This window comes from Podarcis pityusensis, assembly GCF_964106645.2.
Source record: "Podarcis pityusensis genome assembly, chromosome: 5".
Classification (NCBI taxonomy): domain Eukaryota; kingdom Metazoa; phylum Chordata; class Lepidosauria; order Squamata; family Lacertidae; genus Podarcis; species Podarcis pityusensis.
In genome coordinates, this window is record NC_138032.1 from 41,534,539 (window position 1) to 41,550,701 (window position 16,163).

Sequence of the window (16,163 nt, forward strand, 5' to 3'; positions counted from 1 at the left end):
ATGCCCTAAAATGGATAGAAACCCTGAAAGGTTGGAGGGGTAAGTCTTCTCACAAAATAAAGGTGGAGATTGGTGCCTGCACATTTTTGTTCATATCTGGGTCTACAAATTCTATAACCTTTCTGTAGAGCGGGGTGAGGGGGAGGGGGAGAGTAGAAACCTGTAAATGTGGTGATCATGGCTCATTAGAGGGAGCAACTACCCCAACCCCGGCGGACGCCTATACGATGCCCTTGCCTGCAACGACTCGAGTAAGATTCGACCTGCCTTCTCCGCTCCTCGCAATACACCCTCCGAGGCAGCAGGGGGCGGTACGAAACAGCTCCATTCGGAACCGAGGCTCCAAAATACGGGGTGGCGAAGGGGGAAAAACACCGGGAGGGTGCACGGAGTTCCAATTGGTTGCGGACCGGGCCAGAAGCGAAGGAAGCGAGAGGCGGAGACTCACTCTTCTTGCGGTCTCGGCGGCGGCGGCTTCTTGTCCTTCATCCCGTCGGTCGCTCCCAACCTGCCTCGCTATGACGGCGCACAGCTTCGCGCTGCCGATCATCCTCTTCTCGGTCTTCTGGGGGCTCGTGGGAATCGCCGGGCCGTGGCTCGTGCCCAAGGGGCCCAACCGCGGGTGAGGCTCCCCGCCCGCGCAGCCTCCGCCCGCCCGATCCATCGCCGGGTCTCCCGGTCATCGCCATCGCCAAATAGATCAATATATACATTGTGATCTAGAATTGCGAGGGAAGGGTGATGGTGGTCCCTGCTAAAGGCTTTGAGAATATCTATATCTAGATAGATGATTGATTGATAATGTGAGAATGACCTATATATCCAAAAAGATCACTATATAGAGATATTGATATATTGGGAGATGACATCACACACACACACACACACACACACACACACACACAGCCTTTAGCAGGGACCAGCACCCGCTTCCCCCGCAAGTGCGACACTCGCAGGCTTTCCTTCTCCGCAGCCGCCTTTGGCCTTGAAGGAGGCCCGATCCACGGATGCTGTGAACGGGACTCCGCATCGCTTCAGACTGCCAAGTTGGGGGGAATCACATTTATGAGTGCAACCTCGCGTTGGAAACACCAGCGACCCTGCAAATAGCAAACTAGTATAGCAGCCAAAGGGCTGGGCTAGGGTATTTTTCTCTTATGAACATGGTATATAGGAGCCCGGGGTGTGGGAGCAGGGAGGAAGAGCGTTGAGTAGTGCCTGATCTGGGAATCCTTTCTCCTGTGTGACCCCCTTGACTGTTTCAGTAACAGCACAATGCTAGCCATGTCTACTCAGAAGTAATTCCTAATATATTCAGTGGGGTTTACTCCCAGGTAAGTAGGGTTAGGGTTGCAGCTTTACTCAATCTTTTTTCTTTTTCATTTTTTCACTTCACAGAGTGATTATTACCATGTTGGTGACCACAGCCATTTCCTGCTATCTCTTGTGAGTATTGCGTAGGGGAGATGGGTTGTGGGTGTAGGTTGTGGGTGTAGGGCTGGGTTGTACCCAGCAGGAAACCAACCACCCTCATAACTTTATTTAACTGGCTGCTTCCTGAATATTGGGAATCTAGGAAGGAATCCCAAATAGCAGCAGCTCTCCTGTATGCACCACCTTGGAGATGCTCAAGTTTCTTCATGGTTGCCAGGTCCTTATTCTACACATAGGTGCATAAACAGCCTGCCTCTCTTTCATAAAATAAGCTTTTGGGTAATCTTGGATCATGGTACACTGTCTCTTCCAATATGTCTTGGCATCATTCATGCATGATGCTCCCAGGACCCCATATACGAACAAGGAGTGGATTTTGCATCCCATAACAAGCCTTAGACCATCTCTGATCATACACCAAAGCACTAGACTGTTCTAGCTGCCCTAACATCCTGTCTGGCTCAGCTGTTATGCTAAGCTAGACACTCTCAGGCATAATGCACCAGGGCAGATCTTCTTGTAGTACATTTAAAGAACTAGAAGACTTTGCTTCCTATATTATATATCCCTCCTACAGTGATACTGTCCTCTTTATAAGAATAACTGTTACTTACAAAAATGACCTAGCAGTTACTTGCAAAATATGACTTTTTGTATTTCAGCACTAGTGCAAAAGGAGTTGTGATCCAGTTTATATGTCTCCTTCCTATCTTTCCCTTGCAGCTGGCTTATAGCACTCCTGGCCCAGGCCAACCCGCTGTTTGGACCCCAGCTGAAGAATGAGACCATCTGGTATGTGCGCTTCCTGTGGGAGTGAACTGGACCACTATCAACCAATTCAACAGGTACTTGCTCTGTCCAGCACTACCTAACCTACCTTACTAACACACAAATACATTACATGCAACTCATTAATAGCTTGTAAGAAAAAGGAATCTATTTGCTTCCAGTTTACAAAGATTCCCTTCCTTGGTTCCTTGCCTGACTCACCTGTCAATGGCATAGCCCAGGGATGGGGAACTTATGGTTCTCTAGATGTTATTGGATTCTGACTCCTATTAGCCCAATCCAATATAGCCAGTCAGGGATCATAGTCCAGCCACATGAGAATCATAGGTCCCATCCCTGGCTTAACCAATAGAACCAGAAAGGTACCTGTAATCTGTCTCCAATAGGGTTGCCACTCTGTGGTTCTATAGGACAGGTCACTTTCTCATTGTCTGTAAAAGGTAGCTATAGTAAATCTCACTGAAAGGGCAACAGGTTGATTGTTCCCAGATATCTTCTTATCCTGCTGGGGTAAGGTCAATACTAAGAAATCTTTTTCTCTTTTTCCTAGGCTTCCTTCTGATGCTAGATAACAGCTCCACCCCTTGTCCCTTCCAGTACTAACTCAACGGATCTTTTGCTTGCACTCTAAATTTCCCCACAGCAGTAGGGCCAAGACCCAAACATATGAAGGGACCATTTCACTTGTTTAACCATCTCCCACCTGTTTTAATTGATGCATCTTGGTGGCATCTGCTCTTGGGTTTGATGTTGTAACTAAATGTCCCTCTCGTGGCAGTTAGGGGAAATGTTTGCATTTTGAAAGTCCTGTAACAAACGCTAAGTTTGAATAATTGCTGATGGAGCTCTGGAACACACTCTTGGGCAAGAGACAAGACACCTTCCTTACTTTTACATGCGATGCTCACCCAATCAATCTGTTCTCTCCCTATCTTTGTCCATTAGCAGTGAAGCTGCTGCACTAGGATGCATTTGCCTAGAATTCCCCCTTCCACTATTATTTATAATGTTGCGTATTTGTATTTATTGAGTGTAAACTGGTATTGTGAAAATAAATTTTTTTAGTATGTGAGCTTTCTTTGTCTTCTGTTAAAGAGATCTGATATGGGGCCCAGAAGTGCTTGAAATTCAGCCAGGGTAATACTCCAGCCTCCATCCATAGCATCTAATTGGTATTGGGCTGAAATCAAAATTGGTGTTTCCTGACAAGGAGCACTTCAGTAAACTATCCGGGTGGTGTAAGCAACTAAGCCACTGCAAATTTCCAGACTAGGATTTATGATAGTAACCCTATTGTGTTCAGGACCATACAGCAATAAAGCAAGTTCTTTTCCTTAGGCCTACAATTGTAGATTGGTTCTCATTCTTGAGCACAGGTGAGAAATTATGGTTTTTACAGCTAGTAGTGATCTACACCAACCAACAAGCTTCCAGCACAACTAGCATCAAGAAACTCTGCTTACACAGTTCAGCATAATTTATTGCTACAGTAACTGGAGTTCAAGTATGAAAACAAATTCATAATTTAACTTAGCCCATAGCTGATTGAGTTTATGGGCTAGGTGTTGTTAAAACAAGTACCAGGGACAGCGTTCCACAGTTCAAGGTGGTCTTCTGTGAAACTTGGAACTGCTGGAAGCCCCAGTGCCGGGACAACAGCACTGAGACACACTGAATGAAGGGTAAATGTGGGATTTGAAAGGAGGGTGTGCAAAATGTATTTGTGGGGAGGAGTGTGAAGGAAGGCAGCAAATTATCTGCCTTGGTTTTTTTAAAAGGTTATTTCTTGCCCTCAAGGAATCCTGTTTGCACGACTCCTTTTTTGGTCCTATCACAGACATCAACAGAAGTGGGGGGGGGGGCTTGCTCATAGTAAAGCATCAGAAAGAACCACTTTCTTTCCTTTTGTGGGAGAGCTGTCCAGTTCTTGGCCACACAAGGTCCTTCTCCCTCCCTTCCTGAGTAAATCAAGTTTCTTTGGTCACTTTCAGCTATGCTGCCTTTTGCCCACTGTCAAGGGTAACAGAGATCAGCTTCCCTTGCCTCATAACACCTGCGGTGTGATTCTCCCACAGTGGCTGGGGATTTCAGCCATGGAGGAAAATCCAGAGTCCATTAGGGTTGAGCGGCTTGGGTTAGGGGGCAAGTCTGAGCAGACACTGTTTAGGCCCTGGGGTTGGGCTGGAGTCCTACAGAATTCCGGACTAGCCCGCAAGAGAATCACAGCTTCTGGCCCATTAAAAGCCACTGCCAATAGGGCAGACATGGAGAGAGTTCACTGAGAGGTAGTTCTTTTGTCAGGAGGCTGCCTCCTGTGCTGGCAGCGGCACCACTTCTGCTAGCCACAGCAGGTCCAGCTGTGCCACGTGCAACTGCTTCTGGTGGATGCGGCGCAGACGGAAGAGGTAGAGTCCAATTGCAAGCATCACCACAAGAATGCACACAAAGAAAAGGTAGTGGTTATAAACAAAGGAGAGACGGAGCCAAGGGCTGCGAGGTTGGTGGATGCTCTCCTGGCGGAGATCCCTGAAAAACAAAGAAAAATCAGTCTGAAGTTAAAATGTGAAGCTGCGCTAAGCTTGAATTTCTTGCAACTAGCAGACAAAGAAGCATTCCAGATACTGGAGTAAGTATGATTCCCAAATACCTGGCTTTTCTCAGGCCTATGCCCTACAGACCATTTGTAAATAGATGAGAGGTGTCAAAAACATAGGTTTAGTTTTTTAACATTTAAGACACCATGTTGCCTACTGATAAAGGATCAACTTCCTTTTCATGCAGGCTCTGTGCTTCATTGAGAGTGCATTTGATGTCTCTCCCTTAGGTACCTCTTAAAAACATACCAGGTCTCTACATGTGTCTGCTTTCTCCTTTTCTGTTTTTTCAGAAAAGCACTGCTGGCAGATCAGTTGCTTTCTCAAGTTTAAAAAATGAAACTTCAGACTTTAAACACAGAGTACTGAACTCTTCCATGTCTCAAGCTCAATTCTATGCATGCTTATTGAGAGTAAGCCCTCCTCATCTTGAACTCTGTGAGGCTTACTCCCAAGTTGACATATTAAGATGACTGAACACTCTAATTAGGGCTAGAAAACCAGCATTTTACTCCTAGTCAAATGCCATGGTCCAGTTCTTTACTGAAGACCTTGTTTGAAACACTGATTCTGAAGTAACCCAAAGAACTCTACCACTCTTAAGATGAGAAAACATGCAGTGGGCAGCAATTTAGGTTACCTGAGTGGCAGAAAGCGAGTTTTATAGAGAATGGCTCCCAGTGTCCATTGTACCTCACGATCATACACCAACTGGGCTGTGCGCAGACCAGAATAATCCTTGGGGAAATGAAAGCCTTCATGCAGGACTTGGTGCATCCATGCTGATTTGAAGCACTGGTACCTGCAAGCAGAGCATAGAGACTCCATCACAAATACGCTGGACTGAGGCTCATCAGTTGAGAAGACTGTTGGGAGGCAATCTTACCCCCACCCCTTCACCGTCCATGGAAGAAGAGTTAAGGACCAAGCACATTCTCTGTGAAAGGGAAGAATGGATTCTTACTTGACACGGTGCAGATCTGCATGTGCTGAGTATAGGTGGTCTCGGAACCTCTGGGTCAGTAAGGACCAGCTCAGGCTGCAATAATCCTGGAAGGAGGCAAAAGACATGAGTGGGCACAGAAACAACACCCCCTATCCTGGCAAAGTGATCACATACTTTAGAGTCACCTGGGCAGCACGTGTGAACGTGGGCATGTGGTACAGTCCTCCCAGGCGCAGCACATCTTCGGTGCAGTAGTAGAATTCAGAGAACCCATAGAATTCGCTGTTAACAAAGTCAATTGGTGCCTGATAGGTGTTGCGCAGAGAGACCATGGTTCTGTTGTCTCCCGCCAGCAGGAGGCGCACTTGCTTCACACACGACTGCCAGTCCCCCTGGCCCTTGATGTGCAGGGTCTGGCCGCCATGCTCCACAACATCCTCCAGTCCCACAGGCAGGCAGGGGTCCAAGACGGGCACACCAGCATTTGTGCCAAGCTGCTCACCCTGCAACCTGCAACGAGAGCCTAAGCTTCAGGGTTGGGAAAACACAGACATCCCCAGTGGCAAGTTATGATCAGTGAGTTCTTCCATGCCACCCCGAAACAGGCTAGAGGTATGCATGTGGACCATCAAAAACTTCTCCCATTGATCTCATCACTCAGGGAGCCTGCCTCCTACAAATAAACACACACCCTCTCCCAGGATGCCACACCTTGAACTCCTGGGGGCAGTGGAATCCAGAGCTGCCTTTAGCCAGACCTTTTGAAACCTGGCAGCATGAGGACATCACCTGTTGCGGGTGGTGGTCTGATTCAGCACCAGCTCTTCATAGCGCTGTCGGGCGTAGTTGCCCCCAAAGCCCAGGAAGGTGCTGACATAGACTCGGTACACATGCTTCGTGTGTTGCATGTCACAGCCAAGGTTGAAATCAGCAAGCAGGCTCTTGGCAGCTTCCTCCTGTCGGTAGCAGAGGGGAGGGTGGCAGGGGGAGGGAGAGAGGGAGTAAGAAACAGTGCCCAACCTGGACCATAGCACATATTTCCTTCCCAAGCTACACACCTCCTGCGGGGAAGAGAAGGACGTGGAAGTCGGCACCTCATAGGCGATTTGCAGAGAGGCACCTCCCATGTCAAGGATCCCAACGGTCCTCTTTCGCACCAGGGTTTCTTCCTGGCCAGCCGGGGTCACAGAAATCACTGCATCTTCCTCTACAATCCCAGAGGGAGGGAGAGAAAGAGAAAGAGAGAGTTTCCAAAGCAATGGAAAATGGAGGTGGAAGATGGCACATCCTCATACCTCTTGGGCTGAACACTAGAAATGTCTAGGGTTTGAGGGGGCAGAAATTAGGGAAGAAGTGGGGATCAGCTCTAGTCTCTCTTGCTCACCTTCACTCCTGCTAAACTGCAGAATGGGAAGGGGCCTTAGGTCAGGTCATGTGGGGAAGCCAAATCTCCATTCCTGCTGGGAATCGAGCAAACTGTGCTGGAGATTCCCTCCCTTAAGATGGAACTGAGCCAAAAGAGAAAACTTCTACCTACCCATTCAACTCCACCGTCCCTTTCCCGCAGTCTCACCTTCTTCGTGGTCAAATCTTCCCAATACAAAGTTGATGCCTATCCAAGAATAGACTCCTGGGAAATTGGGGGTGGGGAAAGAAAGAGAATCAAGAGCAGTGTTGGGTTCCTTGAAGGTACAGGACTTTGTGTGATGCTTGAGTAGCACCCTGTGAAGTTTGAGGGGAGGGAACAACCCCAAGGGACAGGCACCGCCAGCAGCAAGTTAAGCTGGTGTAACAGCTAGCTAAACCCCCAGATCCTGTGCAGTGCTGCCTCACTACCTACCTTCCCCCCCTCTCCCTTCACCCTTTGCCAAACTCCCTAAGAAGGAGTGAGCGAGCCTTTCTGGCCCAACACCTACCTTCTTGCTTCCCAGAGATCACTTCTGCCTGAGATTCTGAGAAGAGGAAATCAAATTCCAAGGGCACATCCCTCACCAGGTCCGCCAGGATGGCCGTCTGCTGCCTGCGAAGATCCACAAGCAGACAAACTGAGCAGCTGCCATTTCTTTGTACTGAAATATAATGAGCCCCCCTCTCCACTGCTGAATGGCCAAGATGTCTAACTCCTCCACCTCATTTCAAAACTCCACCTCATTTCAAAAACCTGTCCTTTTGTCCCCCTGTGAAAGTCACCCTTCTCACTTGGTCTCTTTCCAGCCATGAATCTGCAAACAAACAACTTCATAAGCAGGACTTAATTTTCAACTCCACTTGGGGTGGAGATGACCCATTGCTCACTATCAAGTTAGGGAACCCTGTGTGGGAATGTTGTGGATAGTAGGAGAGGATATATTGATTAAATATTATCCTTTCTCACTCACGTTAGTGAGCTAGTCTCAACCTCCATCGTTCAGCCCGGACACTGAGGTCCAGCGCCGAGGGCCTTCTGGTGGTTCCCTCACTGTAAGAAGTGAGGTTACAGGGAACCAGGAAGAGGGCCTTCTCGGTAGTGGTGCCCGCCCTGTGGAACACCTTGACATCTGAAGGCAGCCCTGTTTAGGGAAGTTTTTAATGTTTGAAGTTTTATTCTGTTTTTAATGTTCTGTTGAAAGCCACCCAGAGTGGGTGGGGAAACCCAGCCAGATGGGCGGGTAGAAATAAATTATTATTATTATTTATTATTAATTATTATTATTATTATTATTATTATTATTATTATTATTACTAGTAACAGAGCACATTCCCTTGCACATTGCTGAAAGCTAGTTGATGGATTTGTTAGAATCATTTGAATTGAGCAATTCAGTCTGGCTTGTCCAAGATTGGCTTGTTCCTGGTAAATTTCCCCTTTAGTTCCCTCTTAAAAACAACGACATGACAGTTACAGTTGTAGAGAAAAGAAGTCTGAGCTAGGCCTCAGACTTTCTACCTTGTGGTTTCCATCCTCTGTAAGGATGAGCCATGTGCTGCTGGCTAAGAGCCAGCAGAGGAGTCGCAAAAGAGCAGCAAAAGAGGAAGATGGCTGCGTGACTGGCCCTTTTATAGGGTCTGCTAGGGTCACAGCCATCTACCTGGTCACACACAGGGGGAGGATGCTCCAGAGCAGGTATGACAGGAACTCCTCCCTGTCTGGAGCAACATTCCCCTGTGTGTCCACTCTTGGAAACAGGAAATGCTGTATTTGACTGCTACAGTGAAGATACACCCCACACCCTGTCCCGTTCCACTTCAGGATGCAAGTCCACCTGTAGCTCCAAGAGGCCCGGCACTTCCTGCTCCCCAGTCCCAAGCCTACTCTGCTCAGGTCTTGGAAAAATATAGCTCACTCACCAGTCAGGCAGCAGTCTCATTCCTGCAGTACACAAAATGTAGAGGGGAGTCTCCTTGTGCTTGGTACTGGGCACATAGGCAGCAGCAAAGCTGAGCAGCGGCCTGATGTAGTCACTAGCTTTGTCTGGAGTGGCTGCCAGAGTAGAGATCCCTGTACAATGAAAAGGGAATATTCCCTCAGCTGCCATCTCTACAGAGCAACTCTGCCCACCTCCAGGTGCTTGGTGCTTGTGGGTTCACAGCCACCAACAAAAAAGGCATTTGGAAATATCCAAACCTGGCTTGATCTTCTTGACAACAGGCTGGCCGTTACGGTCTCGCATCTGCCGGATGTCCAGCAGGTCGTGCGGATTCCCATTATGTGGTGGCCAAAAGTATACAAAGACCCGGGACCCACTGCTCCCACAATCAATAACCAACCCATAATTCAGAGACGGGTTATTTGTGTCCGTTGCCTCCAAGGTATGAAACCGTTCCAGGTACCTGCAAGGGGAATGAGGAAGATTTGGAGTTAAGAGACAGAGACCAGACCAAACAGTCTTCACACCCCTAAAAGAAAATTAAAAGGCAGATCCAGCATTCCACAGAACGCCTGCTCTGCTCTTTCAGAGGCTGTCTATTATTGCACAACAGAAATAATAGGAATTACAGGAACACAAAATGCCGATATCACTTCTCCATAGATGCTTCAACCGATGCTGACCCAGCATGTGCATCCAGTCCCTGCGGAGGCTCTCGTTCCCCCTTCTAGAAACCAGATGAAAGTTATTGGATTAGGCACTGGCTTCAGCTCCCCAGGAACCAGAGAACTGAAGCAGATATCCCAACCCACCCACTTTGTGCCATTTCATTGGGGCAATCAGAAAACAGGACTGAGAGACCACAGCATGTCCAGCCATTAAGAAGAAAGCTAACCAAATTAGTGGGTTTTGCAGATCCATTAGACAAAGAATTCATGCCACCTTAGTTCTTATTGATCCTGCTCCCCTTTCTTGTGCTGAAGGAAATTCTGGCTCAGTCAGCACAGCCTCTGCTGCTTCCCCCACCCAGCAGCAGCAGCAGTGGAACAAAGCAAGGGTTTGAATAAGGCCATCCCACAGCCAACTGCCATAGGGCCAAATGTTCCAACATCCTGACTTTTGCAGAAGAGGGCTTAGATTCCCTGGGCACTCAGCTAGAGCAGCAGCTCTCACAAATGCCATGCACCATCCCAAGTATTCCAGTTGGATTTCCCCATGGACACAGGAGCCAAGAGATGCACAAATACAATTGCATCTTATCTAAGAGGGAGGAGAAGCCAGACCTATCACAGACAGAAGGTCAGGTCACAAAAGTTAAGGCATAAGCTACTATATCAGTCTTTGTTTACATCTGTTAATCAGCATTCACGGAAGGAGGAAAGGGCGAAGGAAGAGGAGAAGCAGGAAGACCCAAGGCCTGCCATGTGGTAGGACTACCATGGCTGAGGCAGTGCCAGGCCCTCTAAACTGTGTCAGGTGGGACAAGAAGTTGATCAGAGTCTGAGTTCCAGAGGAGCCATTGAATGTCACATTATTTGAGTACAGTAATTGGTAGTCTGTCCCAACAAGAAAATTCTGTCCAATCCACATCACATCGAAAAAATAAAAGCCATGCAGCTAAATGCATCTTGTAGGATCAGCTCTGCTCTTGAAGGAAGAGGCACAAGCATTGGTCCCAGGTCCAGCAATGAACCTGCTGAAGGTAAGCTGGTGTGCATCTGATGAATGGCTGGGGTAACCCAGCCAGATGAGCAGGGCATTATTATTATTATTATTATTATTATTGCCAGGATGGGCTCACCTTGGATTCCTATATATGCCACCTTGAGCTCCACGATGAAAGAAAAGCAGGATATACATTCCATAATTAATAAATATTATTACTGCAGGATGTTATGCAAATAAATGCTGGATGTTACTGGATATTATGCAAACAAAAGCTGCAGCAGAAATGCCCTTTTAAAATTAAAGGCAAGTTGCTACCTGCCATAAGGGAAGCTGAGAGAATGTATACAATGTGAATGTATAGTTTAGAGGAAATGTGAATTTAAAAGTAATTACCAATCTCTCCTTTGGTTTGAAAATGACTTGTTTAAGGTGGTTGTCAAATGCAAATAGCTGGCTTTTGCCAAAACATTCACCCTACCTTTATCTTAATGGCCCATTTTAAAGTGATAACATCAACAAGTCTAGACTTGTTAATCTTATAAAGAACCGCAGCTGGAGAGACCCTCTTTAGCATATCAAATTCTGGCTTCAGAGGAAGTACTGTCATTTTCCAGCAGACCATGAGAAGTCTGGTTCAGATTGGGGGATCCTAACTTAGAATCTTAAAACTATCCCTTAAGATGCAACTGGGGGACAGGCAGTATTGCGTATAGAAAATCAAAAGCTTTCATCTTGACTTAAAAAACTGCTCTTTGTCATCTTATGGACAGAAATGTAAATAATTACTTCCTAGTTTAGTAATTTTTAATTCTTAGTAATCTGCCAAGCATATTTAACACCAACGAAGAACCAGTTAGTAATGTTAAGAAGTTTTGTTGTTGTTGTTTTTTACCTTTTGTTTTCTTTATGAGTTGCTTGTTGTCTTTTATGCTTTCCTATCTCTCTGGTGTTATATTTACTGACAACTTCCTTTCTTTAGGAACAGCAGACTGGTGTTAATACTTCAAGTCACACATCTAGTCATTTTGAAATTTTATTCATCTTAAGAGGAGTGGGTATAGGGAAAAGTGAGGTGTCTGAAGTGGGAAGCCTCTTCTCCACATGGCAGTTCCTTGTGCGATTTAGAAGTCTGCTAAATCAGGACTTCACACACAGAGAGAGAAAGAGAGAGAGAGAGAAAGCTCTGAACTTTGTACAGATGATGCTGTGGAGAGGGTTTTGCAGCACAGTTCTCCAGCTTCTCCTCACATTTTTGCTTACATGTGAAGCCTGAATACCCAAACAGGGACTGTGTAAAAGAAGGTGGGCAAACCAGCTCAAGCAACTGCTTCTGTGCCAGATACCTCACACTTTCCAATTGCAGAACACCAACTGGCAGCAGAATTGCCAGTCCCTGTGCAAACGTACTGAAGAGCATTATATGTGTGGGTTGGGAATCATTTAAGGGCAAAATTTGGGACTTCCCAGCAGTTAAACCTTGGGTTCTTAATGTTGACACGCTGACAGTCCTTCGTTGCCAACATTTCACTAAATGAAGAGCGCCAACAGAAGCCCTGTGAAAGCACTGCCCAGCAGGACTAGCGCAGCATCTTCCTCCTCCCCCTCCAGCTTAAAAGGGCTTCAGCCTTTGGTGGTGGGAAAATGCCAGCTGAACTCAGTCCATGTGGCTTCTTCCCATCACTCCCATTTTGCTATTGGATGGGAACTGTGAAATATGCCCTGCCATTTCCTCTGTGGTTTTTTCCATCAAGCATCTCGTTTTCTACTGCTATATTTGTGTTACACAAAAAAATGCAGAACGATATGCCCAATTTTGTAATCCAAGACCAGGATCGTAGAAGAACAGAGGGGAAAGGAGGGGGATAGTAGGACTTTGTGTGCCATAGAAACTGCCACCTTGTTTGGTGCCACTAACTCCCCCCTTCCCCATAGTTTCCCCAGGAAACCAGATTCTACATTATGCGTAGCATGTATAGCAAGGGTGAGAAACCTGTCCCCCCCCCCACCAAGTGGTGTTAGGACTCCCAACTCCTGTTAGTAACAGTGACCATTGTCAATTGTCAGGAACAATGAGCCTTGTAGTCCAACATCTAGAGCAGGGTTCCAGTTACAGATAGGTAGCCGTGTTGGTCTGCCATAGTCAAAATAAAAAAAATCCTTCCAGTAGCACCTTTAAGACCAACTAAGTTAGTTCTTGGTATGAGCTTTCGTGTGCAAGCTGTGTATCTGAAGAAGTGTGCTTGCACACGAAAGCTCATACCAAGAACTAACTTAGTTGGTCTTAAAGGTGCTACTGGAAGGATTTTTTTTATCTAGAGCAGGGGTAGCTACCCTTGGCTCTCCATCTGTTGATGAACTTCAGTTCCCATCATCCCCAACTATTGGTCATGTTGGCCAGGGATGATGGGATTTGGGAGTCCAAAAACACCTAGAGGGAACCCCAAAGTACAGAATAATCTTAGCTTTGATTAAAAGGCACACAGTACTTTCTAACCCTGAAGACACCTTTATGCCCTTTAGGGTTGGTTTCATTTCATGCATAAACTAATTTGTCTTGCTGGACAATTGCTTCCTTAAACCCATTTCATTTCCTGCGGCTCTCCTCTATTTTAGAGCAGGAAAAAAATAATTACCGTATATCTGGCTTTATCTCACAAAGATGTGCAAAAAAGATATTTTGTGCTGCTGTACCTTACTTTAGAACATACTGTTTTTCAGAAGTCTGTTGGCTGCCCTAGCTGTCTCAGAGCAGTACTGTGCTGTATTCTTAACTAATCTCTCTATGCGTTTTGTAGGGTACAAAGTGGCCTTTATGCCTAAATGAACAAACCATTTCAGAAGCAATTAATTTAGAATGCTTTGCTAAAGCTTAGCTAACTTGGAAATGCAAGCAATGGAAGTCGACTGACTCCTTTGAAAGCATCTTTTTGCCTTATCTCAGCATACTTCATGCCAGTGCCATCACATGCACCCACCTTTCAGACTGCCAGTCCTGAGAACTAGTTTTCCAACGCCATAGATTTGTGATTCCCACAAGTAGCAAAATACTGGCTGCAAGCAAGAGGCCCAGCAGGCCCAGCCGCTGACGGAGACAAAGGCTCACTGAAGGCACTGTGAAGTGCCAAGATGCTGGACACAGGCAGGAAAAACTGATCCTGGAAGAGGGGAAAAATCAGATTAAACAGTTGTTAAACGTCTAGCAAAGCCTCATCGGTCAGCCACAGGTCCTTGCCAACAAGAAATCCAAGTGCTGAAGCTTCCAACATACACAGCTAAACCAGCATAGCCTACAGCTGGAAGTTTGGTACAGGAGGATCTTTCTTCCAAAGCAGCTGGGAATGTAACAAGGAGCAGATGGGACCCATGTGAGTACTGAGTACTGCAGTCTTAAAACAATATTTTAACGGCATTGGCAACCTTGCATCTAAACAAGCCAATTGAGTCAGCTAGCAATAGCTTGCAATTAATCACCGACAACGCAAGCCTATGCATGTTCATTCAGAAGTACATCCTGCTACATTCATTGGGCTTACTCCCCGGGATTGCAGCCATAATCATTAACACAGCTTTGTGGAAAGGCACACATGACGTGCATTGTACATTTTCAATCTTTCCTAACTTGCAGGTGGGCCTCTGCTACTCTGTTCTTTGTTCCCACTTCCCCTTTCCCAACCATGCATTTGGGACTTGAATAATAATGGGGTTAAAGTGCTGGGAAACAATCACAGATACTCTGCAGAGACCACTTGGAAACACTCGGGCTGCCCTTCTACCCTGCACCGATTAGCACCAAGCTGTGATCTTTGAACTTAAGTGGCTGCTAGCCAGGTTGGCTGTAACAGCAGAGCTTTTTAAGACATACTAGCCTCACAGAGGGAGCAAGGGAAGAGGCTGACAGCGTCATTGTAACTTGGGTCACCAGGGAGGGGCAGGGGAGCAGAAGCGAAGGGTAGATAACGCTGTGTGTATCCCAATCTCTGAGCGGCAAGAGAAGATCGTGCCATGAGCACAAATCAAAAGGCAACGCCGAAGTTTTCAGGAAGAACAGCAAAGCAGTTCTAAATGCAAAACCCGTCCCAAAGCCATGCCGATCAACAAGCAATCTCGAACCCAGATCAGTGCTGGGCTATATCTCATTTTCAGATCAATAGATCTTTGTAGGATTCTTCACTTTCTTTGTTGATCTCCCCCTGCGCTTGTGGGTCAGAGGTCTCAAACTCCGGCTCCCACAGCGCACCTGCTCTTCCAGTGGCATCAAGGTCGCCACCGCCCTGCCTAGCAGCAGGGAAGCGACCCACGCCCACGGGGTACGACGACGAGGAGGAAGCCGACAATGCCGGATGGGATCCGGAGGGGGACCCGCGATCCCATCGCCTCACCTGGCCATGTGCTCGCCCACAGTCTGTCAGCTTCCAGTGCGGGTCCCGGGAGGAAGTAGCATCTCTTTCGGTCCTTCCAAGTTGCGGGATGATCCTGGACCCTGAAAAAAAGGAAGAGACGGAGTGGTTAAACCAGGGACCAGCGCCGACGACCTTCCCGCCTCTGCCCCCTGAAAGGGCCACAAAATTGGTCCGTTAATTAATGCTCCGCATTTCATCCCATGCTGAGAGCAGCTTCACAGAGAGAGAGACGCGCCTCTGGCCGCAGAGGAGGCTCCTCCGCCCGGCAGTGCCGCGGTTCCCTTTCCACACAGGCGGTTCTCCCCGCTTCCCCGGGGAGCCGACTTACCGCTTCCTTCGCCCCGCGCTCGCCGCCCGGCGCCACGACTTCGTCGGCCCTTTGCTCCAGCCACGTCCCCAGGGCGACCGGGCTGGGCGGCAGCCAATGGCAGAGCCCGGGTAAGGTTGACGCAACGGAACCGAGTCGGCCTGGGCTCCGCCTCCCGCGGCGGGCAGCCAACCAGCTGCGCTTTCCGAAGGGCACGCCGCGCTTTCCAGGACGGGACCCGATACTCTCCTCAAGTGTCATTCAGTAATTTCCAACACGTCACAAGCTCTGGGCCAACCCGGCGAGGGTCATTCGGGCGGGTTTTCGTTACGTCATGCGTATATTGCCCAATTCGTAGGCCCAAGGGTGACTTTTCAACGTAGACCTTGTCTTCGCCGGGACGCGCAGGCGCCCTGTTGCCCATTCGCAGCTCCCAGTCAACCCTCACACTGCATGTTTGGTCCACCAATGTACAGGCATATTCTTCCCACGGCAACGTCATCACTGAAAGCAAGCCAACCAACATCCACAAACAAACCCCACGCACCATAGAAAACTGCGCAGCCTTATTACAAGCCTGTCACTTTGAACGGCAGGCATCGTAGCCAATAATTTTCTCCTTTTCCTCACGTATCTCGAATAAAGCGGAAAAGTAGCCAATCGGGTGAGGAACGAACG

At 47.6% G+C, this 16,163-nt stretch overlaps 2 protein-coding genes across 3 annotated transcripts; one reads left to right on the top strand and one right to left on the bottom strand.

Moving 5' to 3' along the window:
• The first annotated feature begins 212 nt into the window (after positions 1 to 212).
• Positions 213 to 3,295, top strand: LOC308478619 (uncharacterized protein). Its single transcript, XM_081008479.1, has 4 exons — positions 213 to 622; positions 1,399 to 1,446; positions 2,158 to 2,279; positions 2,774 to 3,295. Exons 1-3 carry the CDS (start codon positions 228 to 230, stop codon positions 2,249 to 2,251), a joined length of 537 nt encoding a protein of 178 aa, XP_080864605.1. The 5' UTR covers positions 213 to 227; the 3' UTR covers positions 2,252 to 2,279; positions 2,774 to 3,295.
• Positions 3,296 to 3,682: 387 nt separating this feature from the next.
• On the bottom strand, positions 3,683 to 16,139 carry ENTPD7 (ectonucleoside triphosphate diphosphohydrolase 7). 2 transcript variants are annotated; one of them, XM_081008433.1, is made up of 13 exons: positions 15,507 to 16,139; positions 15,158 to 15,258; positions 13,754 to 13,933; positions 9,368 to 9,573; positions 9,091 to 9,241; positions 7,680 to 7,783; positions 7,337 to 7,393; positions 6,822 to 6,970; positions 6,553 to 6,719; positions 5,949 to 6,273; positions 5,782 to 5,867; positions 5,458 to 5,619; positions 3,683 to 4,749 (listed from the first exon to the last, which is right to left on the bottom strand). In XM_081008433.1, exons 2-13 carry the CDS (start codon positions 15,163 to 15,165, stop codon positions 4,521 to 4,523), a joined length of 1,824 nt encoding a protein of 607 aa, XP_080864559.1. In that variant the 5' UTR covers positions 15,166 to 15,258; positions 15,507 to 16,139; the 3' UTR covers positions 3,683 to 4,520. The 2 variants fall into 2 exon arrangements, with proteins under 2 accessions (XP_080864559.1, XP_080864560.1); XM_081008434.1 differs by lacking the exons at positions 15,158 to 15,258; positions 15,507 to 16,139 and adding an exon at positions 11,671 to 11,921 and having other exon boundaries at positions 13,754 to 13,891.
• Between the last annotated feature and the right edge of the window lie 24 nt (positions 16,140 to 16,163).